This window comes from Bactrocera oleae, chromosome 6 (assembly GCF_042242935.1).
Source record: "Bactrocera oleae isolate idBacOlea1 chromosome 6, idBacOlea1, whole genome shotgun sequence".
Taxonomy (NCBI): Eukaryota; Metazoa; Arthropoda; class Insecta; order Diptera; family Tephritidae; genus Bactrocera; species Bactrocera oleae.
In genome coordinates this window covers 51,214,437-51,237,425 of record NC_091540.1, presented here as the reverse complement: position 1 = coordinate 51,237,425, position 22,989 = coordinate 51,214,437, and the positions used below count along the sequence as shown (strand labels likewise).

The 22,989-nt window shown below is 34.1% G+C and overlaps 1 protein-coding gene and 1 long non-coding RNA gene across 2 annotated transcripts in view; one reads left to right on the top strand and one right to left on the bottom strand.

Moving 5' to 3' along the window:
* Positions 1 to 22,989, bottom strand: part of LOC106623660 (homeobox protein caupolican) — a 45,943-nt gene that overhangs the window by 7,149 nt on the left and 15,805 nt on the right. The window contains exons 2-3 of the mRNA XM_014243257.3: positions 18,572 to 19,216; positions 4,571 to 4,686 (exon numbers count right to left, since the gene is read on the bottom strand). Of these exons, the coding sequence (XP_014098732.3) occupies positions 4,571 to 4,686; positions 18,572 to 19,216 (761 nt within the window). The remainder of the gene's footprint in view (positions 1 to 4,570; positions 4,687 to 18,571; positions 19,217 to 22,989) is intronic.
* LOC138857656 (uncharacterized) lies at positions 5,322 to 11,335 on the top strand. The gene is made up of 2 exons (XR_011396845.1): positions 5,322 to 5,823; positions 11,079 to 11,335. It is a non-coding gene; the product is annotated as an uncharacterized lncRNA (long non-coding RNA).

The window sequence follows — 22,989 nt, the reverse complement described above, 5'->3', positions numbered from 1 at the left end:
TTTTTAAAAATTACCGTTAGAATGTGATAATTGCAGGATTTAATAACAATCGGACAAATGTAGGGTATAGCTGCCATACAAACTGAACGATCAGATGTTCAAAATAATCAAGTTCTTGTATGGAACACTTTTTTATTTGCCAAGGTATCTTCATGAAATATGGCATAGTTTTCACTCCAATACAACCCTACTTCTGCACATATTATTCAGATTGGATAACTATCGCATATATATGTCAAACAAACCGATAAATTTATAAGAAATACAGCTCAGAAAGGCTGCATAGCTCCGGTGCTACCGCAGTGAACGGTTTTTCTTGTATTTTAATAAAGAACTCAAGCTTAATTAGATTAAAATCGTCTTAATGTTTTCCCCACCAAGCTTCATCGCCTTCCAAGTGATTCGAGTATTAACTCGCTAGCTTTAAGCGGTCAATTAAAACAATTCGAAATATATATAAGTACATATACATATACAATATGTAAATAAATACTCGCTTGATTCACTCAAGTCGAGTGGCGGTAATTAAGTGTCGGCTGTGCCTCAAAGCGCTATCGAGTGTGCAATTTGTAAATATTGCCAAAGCGTCAACCGCACAATCGAACAACAAAAATAATAACATTAACAGTAACAACAACAACTGGCTAACAACCGCCGCGATAACGTCAATAGTGTAATCAAAGCTCCACTAGACAAGCACACAAGCACACATTGCAAACTTTGAAATTTAGAAGAAAAACAACAACAACCACTATATGAAATATGAACAACTAATTGTCAGTTGGAATGTTGATTGAGCCAGTAATACTGTCATTTTAGCCATTGCCTTCGCCACCGCCTCAATCACCAACTCCTGCCAACAACACCGCCACCGCCATGGTAGCGCACGAGCGCCGTTCGCTAACTTTTGCGCTTTTAGTTGAGTAATTTTGTTATCTGCACCGGAGACACCTTGGTACAGTAATTGACTTGACTTGAATATGGTTTTGGAATGGAGTTGCAGTTTAGCTTACCTAATCAACGCTAATATGTATTAGTGTTATTGGCGGTATTATCTAAGTAAGCTCTTTGATGCCATATCTGTAAGTGCATTTAATCGATAAGCATTCATTTTTAATAATACGTGGAGTATGTGCAAAATAAAGATATTGCCATTATTGGGCTTATAATAAATATTTTGTATATACATATGTATCGATTATTTTGTGTCTATACTTATTATCTTATTAATGATATATAAATAGTGCGCAGATTGATCAAAGTACGATCCATTAAACTGTAAATGGATTTACTTAGAATTGATTATCGCGCTCATTGATCGGAAGTTGACTGCACACATAGAATACAGATGAGATCAGTAGTTCGTACGGCCACTGACTTCCCAATGACACAGGGTCTCATATTGTGCCGCATTCACAACAAACACGATCACAGCGAAAGAGGAGAGAACTTTTCGCACACTTTTTAAGCGAATTTTTCGTTACGGCCTCGTTCAGAAGAGAATATGTGTAATAAGTAACCTTTTTGCAAAATAGGATCTAACTTTGAGTTTTAACTTGCAAGAAGTTTTCTCATCCGAGGTAAAAACAAGAAGAAATGTTAACTACGATTGCACCGAAGCTATAATATCCTACACAAATACAAAAAAATCAGTCTGTCAAAAGTCAGTTTTTATGGCAGATATATGCTATAGTGATCCGATCTGAATAATTTATTCGTTACCGTTGACTTGGCTGATAATCCATGTCGTGAAGATATCTTGTCAAATAAAAAAGTTTTGCACACAAAGCCATGATTTTGATCGTTCATGTGGAGATAAAGATGTGTTTTGCACACAGATCAATATCTCTAAACCTGAGGGACTAGTTAGCGTATATATATGGCTGCATCGACTAGCTCGTCATGCTGATCAATTATGTATATACAATACTTTATAAGGTCTCCGACGTTTCCTTCAGCTTCATAGCAAACTTAATATACTCTATTTAGGGTATAAAAAATTTAGACTGTACAAGGATTAATGTTCTAGCCTACATGCTATTCAAAAATTATAAAATTGCTCGGCTCTTAAATTTGTCTTTTCGGTCAAGTAACTAACCAAAAACGAAACCTGCGCTGCAATAAAATACTAAAATACTATACTATCTGGTTAATCAGGCACTTCATAACAGTTATATTGCTATAATAAATATTGAAACTTCACATTTTTCCCTTGTTGGAATTGAATAGGTCTTCTTCTCAGATTAAATATCATACTTGTATTATCAGCTGGGGATTAGACTCCTAGAACTATAACCATATGGAATCTTTTCTGCCCCTAGAACAACAAATACTCAACACAAGCAGAATTTTAAGAATTTAAAAATTATTTACAAAATTAGTCTTCTACAAGTTGCATGTGATCAAATTTTATCAAGGCTGTCAAAAAATACTTGGTGCAACAAGTCCTTAAATTTTAACATGTTTCAATTAAAATCTTTATTATCGCCTTCGACATGGGCTGCTGAGCCATCCAATTCTAAATCCAATTCTCTGTAAACTTGTTATAAATCTCGGCGGAGATAGCATTCAGTGCCTTAAAAATTTTAAATTAATTTAAATTTAAAATAATTTACGTTTTGATTGAAATTATTTAATTTTTACTCCCAAATACTGGATTGAAAAAGACGTAATCCCTAACATATAAATGAAAATAAAAAAAAATAAAAAATTGTCTAAGAATTTTTTCGCGTTTGCGTACTTCATGTTCTACTACATATTATAAACTAGAGTTCGCACAGATATATCATATTCAATGCTCTAGAGCACTGGTCGGCAAACTTACACATTAAAATTAAAAAAGAAAAATTTTCAATTTTTATTTCCCAAATGTTTCGTATTGACCATGACATTGGCATTACAAATAGATTTTTAACTTTTAATAAAATATTTTGTTTAAAAAATGGTTAATTAAAAAGCCAGTTTCAATCCACATCCAATTGAAAATCTAACTTCCAGCACAATTCCAGACCAACAGACCTGGCCTCTTATTTGGCAGAGGTGAATATATAAAGCCGCTACTAAAACCAATGTCAACTCAATTTAGAGATTTATTTAAGAGTTTTTATTTAGATATTCGCTTTGCGATCATTCGTTTTTCAAATATTTATACTATATTACTTATAAATATATTTTTTTTTATATTTTTATATTATTTTTACGATATAATTCTTTGAGGGATACTGTCAACCGAATATTTAAAACTATTAAATTTTAGTTCATAAAAAATATTTATAACATCTAAATTCTGCAAATTATATCATTTACTTGTAGTAGCTTGTACATTGCAATAAAATTTTAAAAATTTATTAGTGAAATATTGCACAAGCACCACTTTCTCTTGACTTAAGCTCTGAACAAGTTCAGTTAATTTGGATTTCTCTATTACATGAAACTAAATTAAAAGCTTTCCAATACAAATCCTTTTAAGTCTTTAAACCAACAAATTAATTTTTTAAACAACAAAATCCTAAAATCGCTTGAACTTTAGCAGCTTTAGCGTGAAAATTCACAGCAAAATCCTTGAAAGTGACAGCTGGCCATAATAAAAGCTTTTTAACCACGGCTGAACGCACAACGAATTTAAATCTTTCGATAATTTTAAGTGTCCCATTTGGAAAACAATAACAGCTACAAACACAAATAGCTAGTAACTAAACGCACGAAATAAAAAAGAAGTAACTGTTATAGTCAGAACGGAAAAGAAAACATATTGTTGATACCAACGAAAGGCGATGAAATCGGGCGATGTGGCCGACAGCACATTGAAGCAGCGAAGGATGCACCACTTGTTGAACTGCCACAGACTAGGAATGTACGCGAGGGATTTAGTTGGGTTCATAGACAAAGTTGCTTCGTTGTTGCTGTGCTTGTGTTATACGCCATTTTTTGTGGCACTTAACCGCAGACAAGCTCGTCGCACTCTCATAGTGAACGCAGCAGCCGACTGCGGCTTGCGGGCAAATAGAAAATCTCTAGCGTCGTTATTGGCTGACTTAGTTGTCTTTTTTACTTAAATAGAAATTCATTCACTTCCACATGATATCAATAGTTTAGTGTTTAAATAGAATATAAAGAGAATTTTAACGCACAATAACAATATTTAAGTCTTTCATTAAATCGAACAAAACTTGTTAATCTCGCTCGTTTAACGCTTGGCGGCGTAGACGCTAACAAAAACCGAAACTGCTGTTTTGGCAGTAAGTAAGTAATAAATCACATACATAGCATGTCCCACTTACAACAACCGTTAGCTGACACACGCCACAACCACAGCGTGTGAGGTCATGAGAAGAAAGTCGCTGGCTCACTGATAAGCCACTTATGAGTATAAAGACCATGCAACATATTGTCAACACCTCATAAGTCATCGCGTTTACGTTCAAGTGCTTAAGATTTATTTCTTATTTCTGTTGTTGCACTTCCACATGCATACATATATATTTATAAATAAGTAGTTCGCTGATAATATTTTTTTTTTTGTTTTTTGTTGAAACTTAATAATTGCAGATAAATGACTCTGATTACTTACCCATAAGCGGCAATAGGATCATATGAATAATAACCAGTGGTGGGCTGCAGACTAGCTGAGGTCCAAGCAGACATGTCAGAGCCAGCGTTGCCTTCTTTCAGTGCATAGGGGTTACTCTGTAAGAAGAAGAATAGATATATAGTTTAGTTTAAAGAAAAATTTTAGATTAAATTTTAATGCATGAAAATATGTAGTCATCAAAAACTAACGCAGCGCATTTTTTTAGGCTGAAGAAGAATCAAAATACGTATATGGGGGTTTTCTCACATAAAAAAATGTTATTAAAAATATAAAAATAAATGTCTTCATACAAAAATGCTTTAAAAATTTCGTTTATGCTCAAAGTAGTTTAACAATTTTCTTTATTTAATTTTTTTAATTTTAAATATTCTCGACAGTGTTTTAATACTGCATCCTCTTAAGAGTTTTGGAGGCCTTGCAAGTGTTGGGTAATTTATTTTAGCTGCTATCGAGTACTGAGTATTATCGATTGACAATACCTAAGCTGTATAAGTTAGCACCAAATAAGCTATCCCTCCCTAAAAATATCAAACTCCTAACTAACTAAACGTAAAGTGCAATACGACTCTTCACCTGAAGGCCATATTGCACGCGCAATAAAAAAGTGCTGACCGAACACTTGTTTCCCGTGGGAACGGAATGTCAACCGTTTCCCGTAAACAACATCGGCAGCGCTGCTTTAGAAGTTAAGCTTAATGTTAAGTAAAAATAGAATTAAGATTAGTGTAATTATTATACTCATAAATAAAGGACTTATGCTCCATTGAAAAAATATTTTTTTACGGGTTTTATTAAAAGAAAACCTAACTGGCGCCCGAGCAGTTAGTTTCGGTAATTCCAATGAAGAAAAGCGGTCCGCGTGTGAAATAAAATATATTAAGTGCCACAAAAAAGTGCCACGTAAATAATAAGGAACCTTTAAATAAAAAGAAAAAATATATAAAGTGTCACAAAAAAGTGCCACGAAAATAATAAGGAACTTTAAAAAAAAAATAAAATAAAAAAAATAAATAAATATAAAGTGCCAAGAAAAAAAGAGGAAATAAAATAAACCACCGTGGGACAAGTATTGTCATTTCCAAGATAGAGGAAGTGAACAATACCAGCGAATCAACAAAGGAAAAAATTACCGACTAAAAAGTGTGAAGAAGGAGGCCCCTGAGTAGCAGACGCAAAAAGGACGACGAGGGAAAAGACGTCAGCCGCTTCACCAGAACGATGATCCTATTATTGTAAGTTTTAAATATATATAAATAATAAAATAATAAATAAATTCAGAAAAAAGAGAAAAAAAGCTAGATCTATAGCTCTAATAAATGTAAAATCTTAAGAATTCTATACCATAATTCAAATTATGTTTGCAACATTGTAATTGTTTTACCACTTACAAATATTATTACTACTATATCAATTTATTTTAAAATATTTGTGACTAATTTCAAAATATCTAAACATAAAATCAGGGTCGTACACCCTATAAAATAAAAAATATATTCAAGCTGCGATTCACCACCTACGGGGGGACCCTCCAGCTTATAACAAAAAATAACTCTGCGATTCACCAAAAAAGGGACCCTCCAGAGATTATTAACAAATAAATAAAAAAATAAAAAATATATATACTTATAAACAAAGACTTGTACAGTCTATAATATTGTAAGAAAAACACATTTATAACAAAACAATAACTCCGCGATTCACCACCTTTAAGGGGGACCCTCCGGTCATATAACTTAAACACAGCTCTGCGATTCACCACAAAAGGGACCCTCCAGAGACTGATCAAAATAAAACAAAATATATACAATTTTTTTAAGTGAAAGAAAAAACGTTTGAAATGAATCAAGATTCGATTATTAGACCTCCTGTCCTTAGACAACCCCCCAGTGCGCAAGCACCACCCAATCCATCCCAGCCTGCCAATGCCACCCCAGAATTTAGGGAGATCATAAGAAATCTCATGACAGAAATCCTCCAGACAGACAATTCAATTCTACACAGAGATAATATACAACAAATAATGACAGACCAGACAATCGACGAACGCTTTAGGGACAATATTTCAGATATGGACAAAGTGCCAGATGTTGTTCGTTCCTTACGGGAATTTAATGGCAAACATACTGAATTTAGTAGTTGGAAAAAAAGCGTAGAGAGGATACTTAAAATCTACGAACCATCAATAGGTACGCCAAAATACTTCGGTATTTTGAACGTCATAAGAAATAAAATAGTTGGAAGTGCGGATGCTGCACTTGAAGCTTATAACACTCCACTAAATTGGAAAGCGATCTCTCGCTGCCTTACAACCCACTATGCAGATAAGAGAGACCTTAGCACCCTTGAATATCAGATGACCTGCTTGATACAAGGACGCAAAACAATTCAAGAGTTTTACGCTGAGGTCTACACACACCTTTCCCTCATCCTTAACAAGATATCATGCATGGAAATCAACACCGAAGCTATGCATGTACTCACCAATACATACCGCGACAAAGCACTGGATACCTTTGTAAGAGGACTATCAGGTGATCTTTCAAGGCTTCTCGGAATGAAAGAACCCTCCGACTTACCCGAAGCTCTCCACCTCTGTACAAAACTGGAGAATCAAAATTATAGATCAATCCACGCCAATAACCAATACAATATGCCAAAAGGAACAAATTTTCGCCAAATTCCACTTCAACAAAAACCCTTCATTCCTCCAAGGAAATTCCAACCACAGAATCATCCTTTTTATCCAAATCTTGCCTACATCCCTCAACCAAATTTCCCTTCACAATCTCAGAACCAGCAAAACTTTTATCAACAGCCATCTTACCAGCAACAATTCTACCAACAACCCACATACAGGCAATCTCAACATTTACAACCATTTTACTTTAATAAACCTTTCAACAACCAGACATTTAATAACCCACCGCCAAGACCAATAGAACCAAAACCACCCGTACCCATGGAAGTTGATCAATCACTACAGACTAGGAACGCAAATTATATTAATAGACCAAATAACAATAATTACCCGCAAAAGCGACCACCACCCGCACAGTCGCACCAATATAGCAAAAATGTTCCAAACAAGATTCAAAGAGTAAACCACATCTCTCAGAGTATTGAACCCACTACAACTGAAACTTATAATGACTATAACAACCAAGATTACAACCCCGGATACCAAGACCAACAATGGCAGGACTACTATAACACATATGAACAACACGATCAGTACAACGAAAATGAATACGCAGACGTCCATTTTTTAGATTAGCCTCCTCATCGCTTCCTTATTTCGAATGCAAGACAAGCGATGGAAGAATCCTTAAATTTCTCATTGACACCGGCTCAAATAAAAATTATATACAATCAGATTTAGTACCGAATCCGAAAAGAAATGATAACCATTTTTTTGCAAATTCTGTTGGCGGTAAAATAAAAATTACGCATCACACCTTTTTAAATTTATTTAATATAGAAGAATGCAAATTAAAATTCTTCTTATTACCAGCTCTTTCAACCTTTCATGCAATACTTGGACATGATAGTCTAAAAGAATTATCAGCAGTAATACATACTAGAGAAAATTTTATGATTGTAGCAAATAGACGGAAAATTCAACTCCATCAATATAAGGCTCAAGATGTTAATTCAATCCAAATCCGTGATGAGCATATGAAATCTTCAGAAAAGAACGAAATTAAACAACTTATACAAAAACACAAACACTTATTTTCGGAACCCAACGAAAAATTAACTTATACAACAAAAGTAGTAGCAGAAATCAGAACAAATTCAGACACACCTATTTATTCAAAATCTTACCCATATCCGATTAGTTTAAAACAAGAAGTAGAAAAGCAAATAAATAAATTACTAGAAGACGGTATTATTAGGAAATCCAGATCACCATATAACTCACCCATATGGGTTGTACCCAAAAAAGACGACGCATCAGGCGAGAAAAAATTCAGACTGGTTATTGATTACAGAAAACTAAATACGGTTACTATTGCAGACAGATATCCCATACCAGAGATAAACGAAGTACTGTCACAATTAGGGGAAAATCGAGTATTTTCGGTAATCGATTTAAAAAGTGGTTTCCATCAAATTCCTCTTAAGGAATCTGACGTGGAGAAAACAGCTTTTTCGGTGAACAACGGAAAATATGAGTTCACTAGACTACCATTCGGACTAAAGAATGCCCCATCCATATTCCAAAGGACATTAGATGATATACTCAGACAACACATTGGAAAAATATGTTATGTCTATATAGACGACATAATAATATTTAGCAAAGACGCAAAATCACACTCAGAACATATAGACACAATCTTCGATACACTCCGTAAAGCCAATATGAAAGTTCAAGCAGACAAATGCGAATTCTATAAAGATAAAGTAGAATTTTTAGGATTTATAATTTCATCTGCTGGAATTTCCACAAACCCATCCAAAGTAAAAGCCATAGAAAATGTCCCATATCCCAAAACACTTAAAGACCTTAGATCATTTTTAGGACTCTCAGGATACTATAGACGCTTCATAAGAGACTACGCAAAATTAGCAAAACCACTTACGAACTTACTTCGTGGTGAAGAAGGCAGAATTTCGAAAAATATTTCAAAAAAAATTAGTATTCAATTAACAGAAGAATCCAAAGAAGCATTTGACAAAATAAAATCCGCTCTCATTTCAAAAGACGTCATACTCCAATATCCCAATTATAATGTAGAATTTAATCTTACAACAGACGCTTCAAAATATGCAATAGGCGCAGTACTAGAACAAAACGGTAAACCCATTACTTTTATTTCTAGAACCTTAAACAAAACAGAAGAAAACTATGCAGTTAACGAAAAAGAAATGCTTGCCATAATCTGGGCACTCAATTCTCTTAGAAATTATCTGTATGGTCAAGCTAAAATTATAATACATACTGATCATCAACCACTAACCTATTCACTTAGTAACAAAAACAACAATTCAAAACTAAAGCGATGGAAATCAATTCTAGAAGAATATAATTATGAATTAAAATATAAACCTGGAAAATCCAACATAGTAGCGGATGCACTCTCTAGACCATTTCAAATAAACTCATTATCAGTAGCTACAAACTCAGATGACAGCTCATCTCATAATCTAATTCCCTCAGTAGAAGCCCCAATTAATGTTTTCAAAAACCAAATCTTCCTATTAATAGGACAAGAAAATAGCTATCAATTTAAATTACCCTTCCCAACTTACCATAGACATATAATAACCCAACCAAATTACTCAACTGAAGACTTGTTAGCAATTTTAAAAAGAAGACTTAACCCTTCAGTAATAAATGGAATATTTACTTCAGAAGAAATAATCGGCAGAATTCAAGAAATTTACCCAATACATTTTAGTAATTACAAAGTTAGACACACACAAACAAAAGTTAAAAACCTAGAATCGAATGAAGAACAGGAAAACCAAATATTAATAGAACATAAAAGAGCTCATCGAAATGCAATAGAAAATAAAAAACAAATTTTAGAAAAATTTTATTTTCCAAAAATGTTACAAAAAATCAAAGTAATAGTTAAACAATGCAGCATTTGCGCAGTAAACAAATACGATAGACACCCTAATAATCCAGAAATTCAAGCAACCCCAATTCCAGAATATCCAGGACAAATAGTGCATATAGATATATACATAGCCGACAAAAATTTAATATTAACAGCAGTTGACAAATTTTCCAAATACGCACAAGCAAAACTAATAAAATCAAGATCTTCAGAAGATATACGAGAACCACTTAGACAAATCATTTTCAATTTTGGAGTACCGCAGAATATTATAATAGACAACGAAAAATCTTTAAATGCCAACTCAATAATTTTTATGTTAAAAGACCAACTTAGGATTAATATACATAGAATACCTCCACACACCAGCACAGCTAATGGACAAGTTGAACGTTTCCACTCCACTTTATCAGAAATAATAAGATGTTTAAAATCAGAGAATATAGAAAGATCCTTTCCAGAACTTCTAGATAGAGCAGTTTACGAATACAATTATTCCATACATTCAACTACAGGACAAAAACCTGTCGAATCATTTTTTGGACGAAGAATATATACCAACCCTGAGCAATATGAAAAAGCAAGACAAAATAATATACAGAGACTGAGACAGAAACAGGAACAAGATTTAACTCTTCACAATAAACACAGAAAACCATTTAATAACTATAACATTGGACAAACAATTTATATCAAAATTAATAAAAGATACGGCAATAAACAGACTTCAAAATATAAAAAAGAAATAGTAAAAGAAAATCATAACTCCACAGTTACAACACAATCCGGCAAAATAGTCCACAAAAGCCTTATAAAAGGATAAAGAATAATAATAATAATAAAAAAAAAAAAAAAAAAAAAAAAAAAAAATAAAAAATACTATTTTGAAAAATAAAACCTTATCCTCTCCTTTCTAGATTTTTTGCTGCGGTAACTACAGCAAATGTGCAAATTCTAGATTACAGTTCTTCCCAATTGATAACAATAGACAACGGACCAGCAAAATTGCAAACAGGGAATTTTAAAATTATTCATATCATAGAGACAGAACAGTACGAAAATATAATTAGTACTCTTGAAACAATAGTATTAAAAAAATTAATGGCACACCCTCTTCATCCCATTCTATCATCCCTACTAAACCAATCCAAAACCTACTTAAATTCAATTAAAATTAATAAAAAATTACAAAAGAGATCACTAGATTTTATAGGTACCGCGTGGAAATGGATAGCAGGAAATCCTGACCATAGCGACTATGAGATCTTAACTAACAAAATGAATAATGTTTTAGAAAATAATAACCAACAAGTTATTATAAATAAATTAATGAATAACAAAATAAATGAATTAATTAATATCACAAATAAATTAACAAAATCAATTGAAGAAGACAAAAAGATGGAATATGACTTAGTTCTAACCATCAAATTCAAATTAGAAATTATAAAAGAAGAATTAATCAATACGGCTTACGCAATTCATTGGGCCAAAGCCAATATAGTAAATTCATTTATATTGTCAGATAAAGAAATGAACATAACAAAAAAAATTATAGAAAATGAAAATATACCATTTTTTAATATAGACGAAGCGTTAGAATTCGCTGAAGTCAAATTAGCAGCAAACGAAAATTGTTTAATTTATATAATAAGTTTACCGACAACGGGAACTGAAGAATGTAGGTCTACAGAAATACGACCAATAAAGAAAAACGAAGTAATAAATAAAATAATGTTTAAACTAATATTATTATGTCCAAACAAAGTTTATGGCATATATACGAATTGTAAATCATATAACAGCATATCAATTTGCCCTAAAAACGCAGTAAAAGATATATCAGATGATGCATGTATCACACATTTATTAAATAGTAAAACGGAAAATTGTACGAAAATCAATAATGAACATATAAAATCGGTCGAAGAAATTTCAAGCGACTTAATATTTTTAAATCAATTTAATGATGTAATAAAAATTAATAATGAAAGTTTAATGGTAAATGGCACATATTTAATAAAATATCATAATGCTAGCTTAGAAATAGATGGAATATTGTACAACTCTAATATGATAACAGGAAAAAAGCCATTACCGGCAATATTACAGCCATTATCTAAATATAATAATTTAGAAGAAATATTGTCATTAGAATCAATAAAAAAATTTCAAACTAACGAGACTATACATTTGAATCTATTAAAAAAACAAAATAATGTATTTTTCTCAATAAATATATTGTCAATGTTTGTAATATTAATTTTAATAATATTAATGTTCAAAAAAATGAGAATTAAAAATAATTCTAATGTAACTGAAACCAATACAAATGAAATTGGTATTCAAAATTTGTCAAGATTTTTTGTAAGAGCGTCGAACGAGGACGTTCGAATTTAAGGGCGGAGGAGTTAGCACCAAATAAGCTATCCCTCCCTAAAAATATCAAACTCCTAACTAACTAAACGTAAAGTGCAATACGACTCTTCACCTGAAGGCCATATTGCACGCGCAATAAAAAAGTGCTGACCGAACACTTGTTTCCCGTGGGAACGGAATGTCAACCGTTTCCCGTAAACAACATCGGCAGCGCTGCTTTAGAAGTTAAGCTTAATGTTAAGTAAAAATAGAATTAAGATTCAGTGTAATTATTATACTCATAAATAAAGGACTTATGCTCCATTGAAAAAATATTTTTTTACGGGTTTTATTAAAAGAAAACCTAACTTATACAATATTGGTACCGTTATTACTAAAGCTTTATAGCATGAACAATTGGAATTGGAATAGGGCTGCAGGAAAATGTAATCCAAAAATATGATAAAATTGCACACGGACTGCTCTATTTAGACTGCATGGACAAACCGAATCGATAAATAATTTTTTCCTAGATTAGTACAACTTTTTTTATATTCATGTTAAGATCTTTATATGTATGTAAATTAGTGTTTGGCAGCTTTGTTTATCACATGAAACGTTTGTAGAACGATTTTTACCTCGAAAAAAATGTCTACAAAAAATTGCTTGAAATTATGTGTTTGCAATGAAATCACGGCTACGGAATCATTGAAAATGTTGTGGAAGGGTTTTGGGGACTCTACTTTATCACGAACACAAGTATTTGAGTGGTATAAAGCATGCCATCATCGAAAATGCCATCTCGTGCGAGAAGAAAGGCTTGAAAATCGTCATGTTGGCAAGAGAAATATAGCAGAGGACCTCTACATCTCTTATGAATCGACTCAGTACATTATGGTTAATATTTTGAATATGAAGCATGTCAATGCTAGACTTGTACCAAAAGACCTGAAACCTGTGCAAAAAAGACGGTGAGTAGAGGTCGCAAAAGAAATGCTTGACAACGAAGCTACAATGAAGCCGCTTCAGTGAATGCGCCATGAGCCCAATAAAAATCATTCGCTGAATGAATTCACTAAAGGTCATCTCAGCCAAAATTTATAACAAGTGTAAGAAAAATTGGATTAAGGGTAGGTATATTTGTACCGGCTCAAAAGGATGCTTTTTAAGGCCATAATAAAGATTTAAATTGAAACATGTGAAAATGTATATTTTATTTGTCCGTCCAGGTAGGTTGATCAAACGGTATTTTAGCAATGTAGAGAATATTCTATATATTATTGCAATTTCTTTTAACATATTACTCCTTTTAGCTTGAAATATTGATAAAACAATTAACTAATAGTTTTTACTATTTAAAAGACAGTAATTTTAATATGTGAGCTATTTAATTTCGGCTTATACTCAAAAGTCATTCTAAAAAGCAACTACGTAACTATATGTACAGTTAATTATAGAATTGCTGAATTGAAATAATAAAGAATTGGAAAACATTTATTCATTTGTCTACATTAATGTTGTATTTTTCAAAATAGTCCCCATTCGATATTATGCACTCATGCCAGCGCTTCTTTCCATCTTCGGAACCTTTCTCAAACACGATTTTTGGTATAGCCTTTAGCTCTTTCAGCAATGCGCCTTTAATGTCATCTATGCTTGTCAAACGACGGCTTCTTAATATGTTCTGTTTATTTTTAGAAAAAACAAAAAGTCACATGACGGTCACAAGTCCATGTTGGACTATTAACAAACGAAAATCGCCAAACTCATAAAAATACGTCTAACATTAACAGCTGCTACAGAAAAAGTACGCAATTAATACTACTGAAAATTTTATCATAATTCAGGGGCATATAATCGGCATAATAAAAAAAATGTTTCCGTTGTTTTTTAAAGCATATATGTACATATGTATATGTTTCGTCATAAACTTGATTTAAAATTTAAAGAAAATCTATTCAAAACACACTAAATAAAAAATTTAATATTACACAATATTTAAATGGTTTGGATGTGCGATATCATTATATGAATACCCACACTTTAATATTTATTCTATTTTATTTTCTCCATCTCTTATTTAATAAATTTGATTAGTTTTAAAAACCAATCAATACACACAAAGGCACACTAAAACAATGAGAAAGAAAAAGAAAACTAAACATAAACAAAGCTGCAAAATAAAATGCAGAAATAGAATAAAATTGACTTGCTGAACAATAACAATTGAAAAGCAGCAAAACAATAATAATTTCTATATGTGTATAATAAAATTGACAAAGACTTATAATTAAATACTAAATAAAACCGAATAAAAGTAAACTCACAATGACAGCGCTGACAAGTGAGCCAACAACAAAAAGCAAATATGGACGTCAAAGCGATCCCACGCGATGATGGCGGCAAAACTCCATGTATGAGTAAATGAATGAATTTATTTATACAAGCATTGCTGCCAAATGCAAAAAAAAAAGTAACAACAACAAGTGCAAAAACAAAGCCGAAATTTAACTAAGTTCAAATTGGCTAAAAGGGAAGTGGACGACTGCAGCGCTAATACACAGATATGATATATTTACATAAATATACAATATATAATATGTATGTATATATGTGTATATATAGGAACATATGCAACTGTGTATGTGTGTGTGTTTCCGCTCAAAATAAAGGTGTCTCACCGGCAAGGCAATACATTGCTGCAATTCCTGTTGTTGTCATGTTTTAGTTTAGTTAACATAGATGCAAGTGTAAAACACGAGCAACAAGCATTGCTAAAACAACAACAATTACAAATACATAAACGCGAACAGACACGTTTGCATGTAACACAATAGTAATAATAACAAATGCAAGGGCACACACAAGTATAGAAACCACATTTATATATATATATATAAATATATTTATGTTATATGCTTATTTATTTATTTAAATATGTACAAAATAGCGTGCTGTTAAAACGGAAGAGGCTAAATATACTCTTACATAGATTTACTCAGATATTCCTAAAAGCACACACATTGCTCTGGGATAGAAGACCTACATAGATATAGAATTCTTTTATAGGTCTCCGTTGTATTTATTCCAACTAAACAATAGTTTTTGTACTTTAAATAAAGGGTGTTTTTTTAAGTGGTTTTCAAAATGAAATAAAACGCATATAATTGTTATGGCCAGGAATTTAGCTTTATTATAAAGCTAAGGACTAAGCTATTATGTTTTAGAAATGATTTCGGGCAAGTAATCGCTGCGGCTGGCTTGAATAAATTCCAGCCGAGATGCCCTACTTTCAACCACTTTGCAACAACAATAACAATAACATGCCGAATATTCTATTCCAAAGCGTCAATCGTCTCCAAAATTTTCCTTCAATAAATCGATTTTTCGTTGGCTGTAAGGCATCTAGCTTGAGCCATCTCGTGGGAACCAAAAGTCATCCGCATCAACATTCTCTGTTTTAGACACGAAAAAATCATTAATAATGGCTTTACAGTGTTTTAAATTGAATTTAATATTATGCCTGGCTTAATTTTTGAAGAAATATGGACCAATGATTTCCTCTGCCCAAAGAGCACACAATGACTTTTGAGGGTGTACCGATGTCTCAACAATAGCTTGTGGATTATTCTCACTCTAAATGCGAACCGAAATTTGCACAATTTGCAAACGTCGTTCCCTAGTAAATCTGTTTATTATGAAATGGCAAACCAAACTGAGTATATCAAGTATCAAGAAACACCTGTCAGAAAGACTAACTACGGAAAAAGTATTGACTTATTGAAAATCACACGTCTATAAAGCACACTATACTACAAGTATTGTAGTATGCAAACTTCTCGAACAAAATGTTTTTTGGAACAATAAATAAGATAGGAAAAGTCGTCGTTTCAGGTAAAATTATTATTGAAGCTTAGGCGATGGTGGAACATTCAAGTGTTCTGTGCAAGTTGCAAGAACTTACAAATTGTATAAATTAATATTGATAAATATTACTAAAATACTGTATAATGTTGAGGCTTATTTTTGCACTCCATTTTGAATGATCGAAAAGGCTCGTAAAACATCGCTGGTTCATAATAATCACTTTTGGGCATATGAAGAGTTAATGTCGATCGAATTCCTATTGTGGAGTTGAAAACGTAAAGGAAAGTAACTCTAAAAGCATTAATAAGGTCAAGTAAAAGAATTATGCTAAAAATGTCAATTTACTACATGCTAGAAAGTCTTTTAATACATAGTAAACGGGCTACAATTAATTTTGCTATGAAAAAATACCACTCGAGAGATCTGTTATTGAAAACCTTGTGTTTGTTTTTTTGAACTAAGAACTAATATGAAAAAATATACATATAATTTAAGCCTCTAATAATACTATATGCTGATTTTGAGAGTTCGAAATTTCTAAAATCGTAGTTCGAAGAGTAACAACTTTTGCATCCCTTTGGAGTTCGTCACTTCCCAATTATGTATAATTACGCTAAAATGTATAGTATATGTACATACAAGTATATAAAGCAGGTAAGAAATGGATTAGTTTGGTTGCAGCCGATTTTTTTGTACTCCCGAAATTTTCAGTAGTCAAACATGAAAATATTTTCAGGTTTAGGCAAAACTTTTTATTCATAGGTCATATGTACATAACATGAATATAATATTACCCTAGTGGCCAACTATCGGTTAAGTCACCGGTTAATTACCCAGGAGCACTACCAGAAACTTCTGTTAAAGTTTCTATGAGTTTCTTTAGGGCGAACTGAACTCTTGTACGGTGTGTATGTGTTAGTTTCCAAGCCAACTCTTTTAATGTATTGGAGTTTCGGTGGTAGTAACATGTTGGATAGTTATTTGATGAAATTTGATTATACTTAATCGGAATCGTGGAAATCATTACCTTAGATATATGAAGATACATATTATTATTGGGAAAAGCGATGGATCGAAAACGTTGCTAACATAGATTCGCTAACATGTCTTACAAATTATGCCATATTTTCGATAAAAAGACAAAAGGTTCGTAACTTGACGCATTCGGTATTTGGGTTTTAAGAAGAGAGATACCACAACTTAGAGACACTATTCGTGCAAATACCGATATTTTCATTGATTCTACATTTTTACATTGTAAAGTGTTATATTAGCAGTAGGCGTGGTTGTAGTCCGATCGTGCCCAGTTTCATACCACAACATAAGCATGTTCAGTTAATGTTACCGACGAAATTTGGCTGAAGAACTGCTGATATAAGTGATTTAACCAAAGGTGGGCCATACCACATTCATTATACTCAAGGTATCACTTGCAAACGACGGATAGAAATCATATCATACTATATAATTCAATATCCAACCCGATTATTTTAAGGTATTACAAACAACCGAGGGGTGAACAAAATTACTTTACTCTGTGCAACATGTTGCAAGACCTTAGAAAAAAATTAGTAGCAGAAGAATTTTTCAGTCAGTAGGAATGCTTGTTTTATAACAGTCGTAAGGATTTAGTGACTAGTCCAATAAAAAATTCATCTACAAACCCGAAACAGATTTTGTTATATAAATTAATGCAGTTATTCTCTGAAGAGTGCTTGAATGGATAACTGTTTGTGATACAAATTCAAAGTACAACAACAAAAGATATACCTATATATGACAAAGCGCCAACATACAGGCCACTTACTAAGCCTGACTTTGACACATTCAATTTTCACTATAAATTTATTTTCGGCGCACAATAACTCAATTGAGTACAAACGGTTCGACTATTTCCAAAACCACATAATCCGCACTTCAATGTCAAAAAGCTCAATTCAATTATCTTGTCAGTACAGTCGCGTCAGTAAGCAGTGCGCCGTCACACGCGCGTACCAAATGCTGCCTGCTGACCGCTGTCTATTTGCATAACGAAAGGATCGTACTTTCAGCGTACACAAACCACAAAAGCGAACAAATGATAATCCAATTAAACCTTAACGATTTACGTAACACATACACACACGCATATACGCACGTATTTACAACGTATAATACCGTAATAAAATAGCCAACAACTACTTACCAGCGGCGAATAGAACGCCGAACTATCCACGCCAATGCTGGGATAGGGATTTTGCTCACTTGATGGATAGGGCGTGCCATAAACACCAACGCCGACACCGGCTGACGCACCAGCGCCGGGCATGCGTGTGTAGCCGGAGAGCGCCAAGCGCGCCGAATCGTATTGGCACGAGCAGACTGTCTGCCCAGAGACGGGATCTGTTATGATGGGGCGGCCATTCTCACAGCAGGGCGTAGTGCCATCATTGATAGCGGACACATTTGTGGCAGCGGCGCCTGCACCATCAATACCCATGCCGACATCACCCTCGCTACCGCTGACATCTGCATTTAGGCTCAAACTCAAGCCGATTGCATTGGCGGTGCTGCTATGCAGTATGCTGAGGCCGGCTGAGTTAGAGCCGCTGTTATTATTGTTGTTTGTATTATTTGAAGTTTGCGAAATTGCACCTGGACTAAGCGGTCCAGTAGTTGTGACACCGCCGGTTGTGGTCGCCGACGAGCCGCCAGATGGGCTGAGTGATGCATCATTGCCGCCAGAAAGCGGTGACGGTGCGCTGCCACTAACGATGCCGATGCTGTTGGCCGACATGCCGTTGGAAATGGCAGCGGCGGCGGCTGCTGACTGTGCAACACCGTTGAGTAACTGCAAGTTGGAAGTAAAATGAGTAAGGAAATTGAAATTTTATGAAATTAAATGGCGCATAAAGCGATAAGTAAAAGTATTGGAGAAATGTTGCAAGAGCAGGTGATTTGTGAAACGGCTATGCAAAGCAATAGTGCGCAACAAAAACAAACTTTAGTAGCGCCGATCAAAAACCCGCTAACAAGACATTCATACCGCTGCCAGCGCAAGAAGAAGCACGTACTTTCGATAAAAAAAAAAACAACAAAAATCCACACGCTGCCGACATACCAGCCACACCAAGCAACAGTATTGACGCGGTCAACTCGAGTCAGCCAAGCAGATTAAGACGATAACTCCAAATGTCAAAATATTTTATTGGCCCGGCGCAATTTGCGATCCGTTCCATCTATTTTCACTTCATTAATTTTCAATTTATCACAGTCAGATTTCAGATACGCCAGCGTGCAACGGACAGACGGACAGCGCGATCAAGGAAGCTAGCAGACACGCTGAACTACAAAACAACTAAAATAACAAAAACAACAATGTATAGTACCTACTTGGTTACCGGTATAGGGTCGTGTGAGATGGTCGAGTGAAGTCGATGGAGCTGTTGTCGCAACAACAACAACAACAGCCAAAAACAAATAATGGGGGTTTGTCTACAAAAAAGAAAAGAAAATTCGATTGTGGTTGTTGATGCGCGGCATGCAGCGTTAACGGTGCAACAATCAATAAAACAATGAAATGAAAAAAAAAACAACGCCAATATGAAATGGACAGTGAGAAAAACCACAGAAGGAAATAAGAAAGCAAAACAATGCCATAAAACGTTTGGGACACGATCACGCACACAAATATACATGCAAATAGCAAATCAGCAATGGATAAGTGACTGGTGGCGCATGCGCGCAGGTATGCTACGGTAACCGCAACGAATCGCAATGTGACCGTAAGATTGAGGCTACAGAAAAGCTAAAGTCACCTTTAAAGCAGAAAACTAAAACAACAAAAACAACTCTAAATTACGCCAAACCCAACAAAAGCAAAAAATTAAGAAAATAAAATAAACGAAATTCAAATATCGCTCGTTGCTGGCGATCGGCTGCCTCATACATTTCGGTTGGCCCTGCTGCACGCCGCGCTGTCACTGCGCCGATTCATTAGCTGTGGCTGTCACATTTTATTAGCCAGCATTTTGATGTCCGCCACAAAACGAAAGCAAAAACGAAGACTGAGCAGAGCACAGCGCAAACCAAGTATGTACGTGTATGAAACGAAAAAAAAAAACATAGAGTACATAGAAATTGTAGCAACAGAAGAAGGAATTAAGCTACAAACTAAGCGGCCAAATTTGGCTGCCAACAAAAGACGGTTTTATAAACAAAGTTTCAGAAACTAAAAAAAAAAAAACACGAGGCCAAGATCAAAACTCAACTGGACACAAGCTCTACCTAGTGATGCCATGTGTATTGAGTAAAACATAAAATTGTTTAGTAGGAAGTCTAAAAGAAATAAAACATAGAAATATCGAGCAAGTCTAAAGGCTAGCGGCTGGCACAAAAACCGTGGACGCGTCACTGGCGGCAGCAAGTAAGCAAGTAGTGAACTCACCGCTGTTTTTTTCACAAAACTACTTTAACTTCACTTTTTTGAAGAAACTACCTTGGAAAAATGTTTCAGTGCCTTGCTTTTTTCTGTTTTTTTTGGTTTTGGTTTTTTGGTGAACTCCTTGTCGTGGCACTGACAGACGAGTCAGCAACGATCCCACAGCACAAACACTGGCCACATTTTATCAGATGCTAAAGACTCGCTGCAAAGTAAAGACATTCAAAGTGAAAATAAGGTACGACTAGAATTGGCTAAATGGCAGCTGATAGTTGATGACAAATTTCGTACGCCATTTGGAATGTGGCAGCATTGAGTGGTCGCAACCATTAAACGGCGGCGACGACGACGAACGTCAAGAGGCGCACTGGCACCAGCACAGGTCAGCGATGCAAATGAGCGCGGTTCGAGGTAAATATATACATACATATTCTCGGGTTCAACCGCTAGCTTAGTCATTATAGCCAAAAGCAAGTGGAGTCTGCAATAAAAAGAACTTAAAGCTTCGCACAACTGTCTGCCTCAATTCTGTTGTGCCCGAGCTCCACTCACGCTCAGTTAATGTGTTCTCAACGCGCGATCACTGCCAACTGATTGCAAATTATTGTTTTATATGTGAGATGTGGCAAAATATGCAAATTGCCCCATGACAAGTGTTGCTATTTATTTAAGCGCTGCGTAAGTCCGTCTGTCTATCTGTCTGTCTGTCTGCATTGCGTTGCTTTGTTTCATTCATCTGTTTGTCAGTTTTATGTCGTTATTGTTATTTAACTGTATAATTTTCACGCATTTAGCATATCAAATTTCTTTATGATTCCTGACGTAGATTATGAACACGTCTTCGGATACATATATTACATATTATATGTAAACAAAGGCAGAGCACGAGGCAACGTGTGTTCGCATAAAATTTTCTTTGTTGTTTGTGTGATTTAAAAGCCAGAATGGCGTTAACTTCTTAGGAATAGTTACAATTTGCAAAAGAAACGTTAATATTTCTTGTTTTAAATGAGAAAAGTTCATATTTTATAAAGTAAAATACATTTTATTGCAGCAGAGAAAACATCGGACACAATATCAAATATATATACATTATTTTAATGATCAACAAACAAGCTGCGTCAATTTAGACATGTCCTTCTGCCTGTATATACGCGAAATAGTCCCTAAATTTTTGAGTTATCTCTCCAAAAAGCTGCTAATTAGTCAGAATCACTATAGCATATAGCTGCCATACAAACTGAGCGATCGGAATAAAGTGCTTGTATGGAAAACTTTTTAATTTGAAGAAAGTTCTTCACCAAATTTAGCAAGGGTTATTGCCCGAGGCAACAGTGAAATCTCCTATGAATTTTTTAAATTGGATTACCATATCATTTAGCTGAATCAAATTCTTGTAAGAAATATTTTTTATTAAGCTTCGGTGTAACCGGAGTATGCTTGCCTTTAATGAGTGCTTCAACCTCTATATGTTAGTAGACACAGCAAACTGATGAGACTATGTCAATATTGTGCAAGTGTTTCTTGTTCCTTAACTGGCTTGTGCATATTACCAGCATAATACTAACTTGGTCCAAAGAGAGCTTCTTAGCAGGCCAGTGTCTCTTCCTCTTCGCCCTTGCTCCTTTTTCAGAACTTCTCGATTATATTATGACCGCTTGCATTTGAAAGAGCTAGGTTCCTTGGAAACAACCTTAAAATATTTTTTTTATTTTTGTTATTTTTTTTTGTCAAATTATTATGAATCATATTATTTTTACTAGTTAGTAAACTCTGATTGTGCTAAAAGAAAAGTGGCTAGCCCCATCGCACGGAAGCAATCGATTTATTGAGGGAAAATTTTGGTGAGCGTATTATATTGCGTGGTGGCCTCCAAGATCGTGCGAATTAACACCGCTGGACTACTTTTTGTCGGCTTATGTGAAGTCGCGTTTTATTTCTTATTGATAACCACATGTCTGAAAAAACACCCTTTATATGGGCCTTTAAATAACAAGCAATCATTATTCAAACCGACGCCTTCTATACCGGCATGAAATCATTCTAAAAAGAGAAAAAAATATTAACAACAATTGAAGTTCCTAAAAACACATATTCATTGCCTCATATATATTTTAATCAATTTTTTCTATCGCACACTAACATAGTATTAGTGCAGAAATTGCAAATTAGCAACATGATAA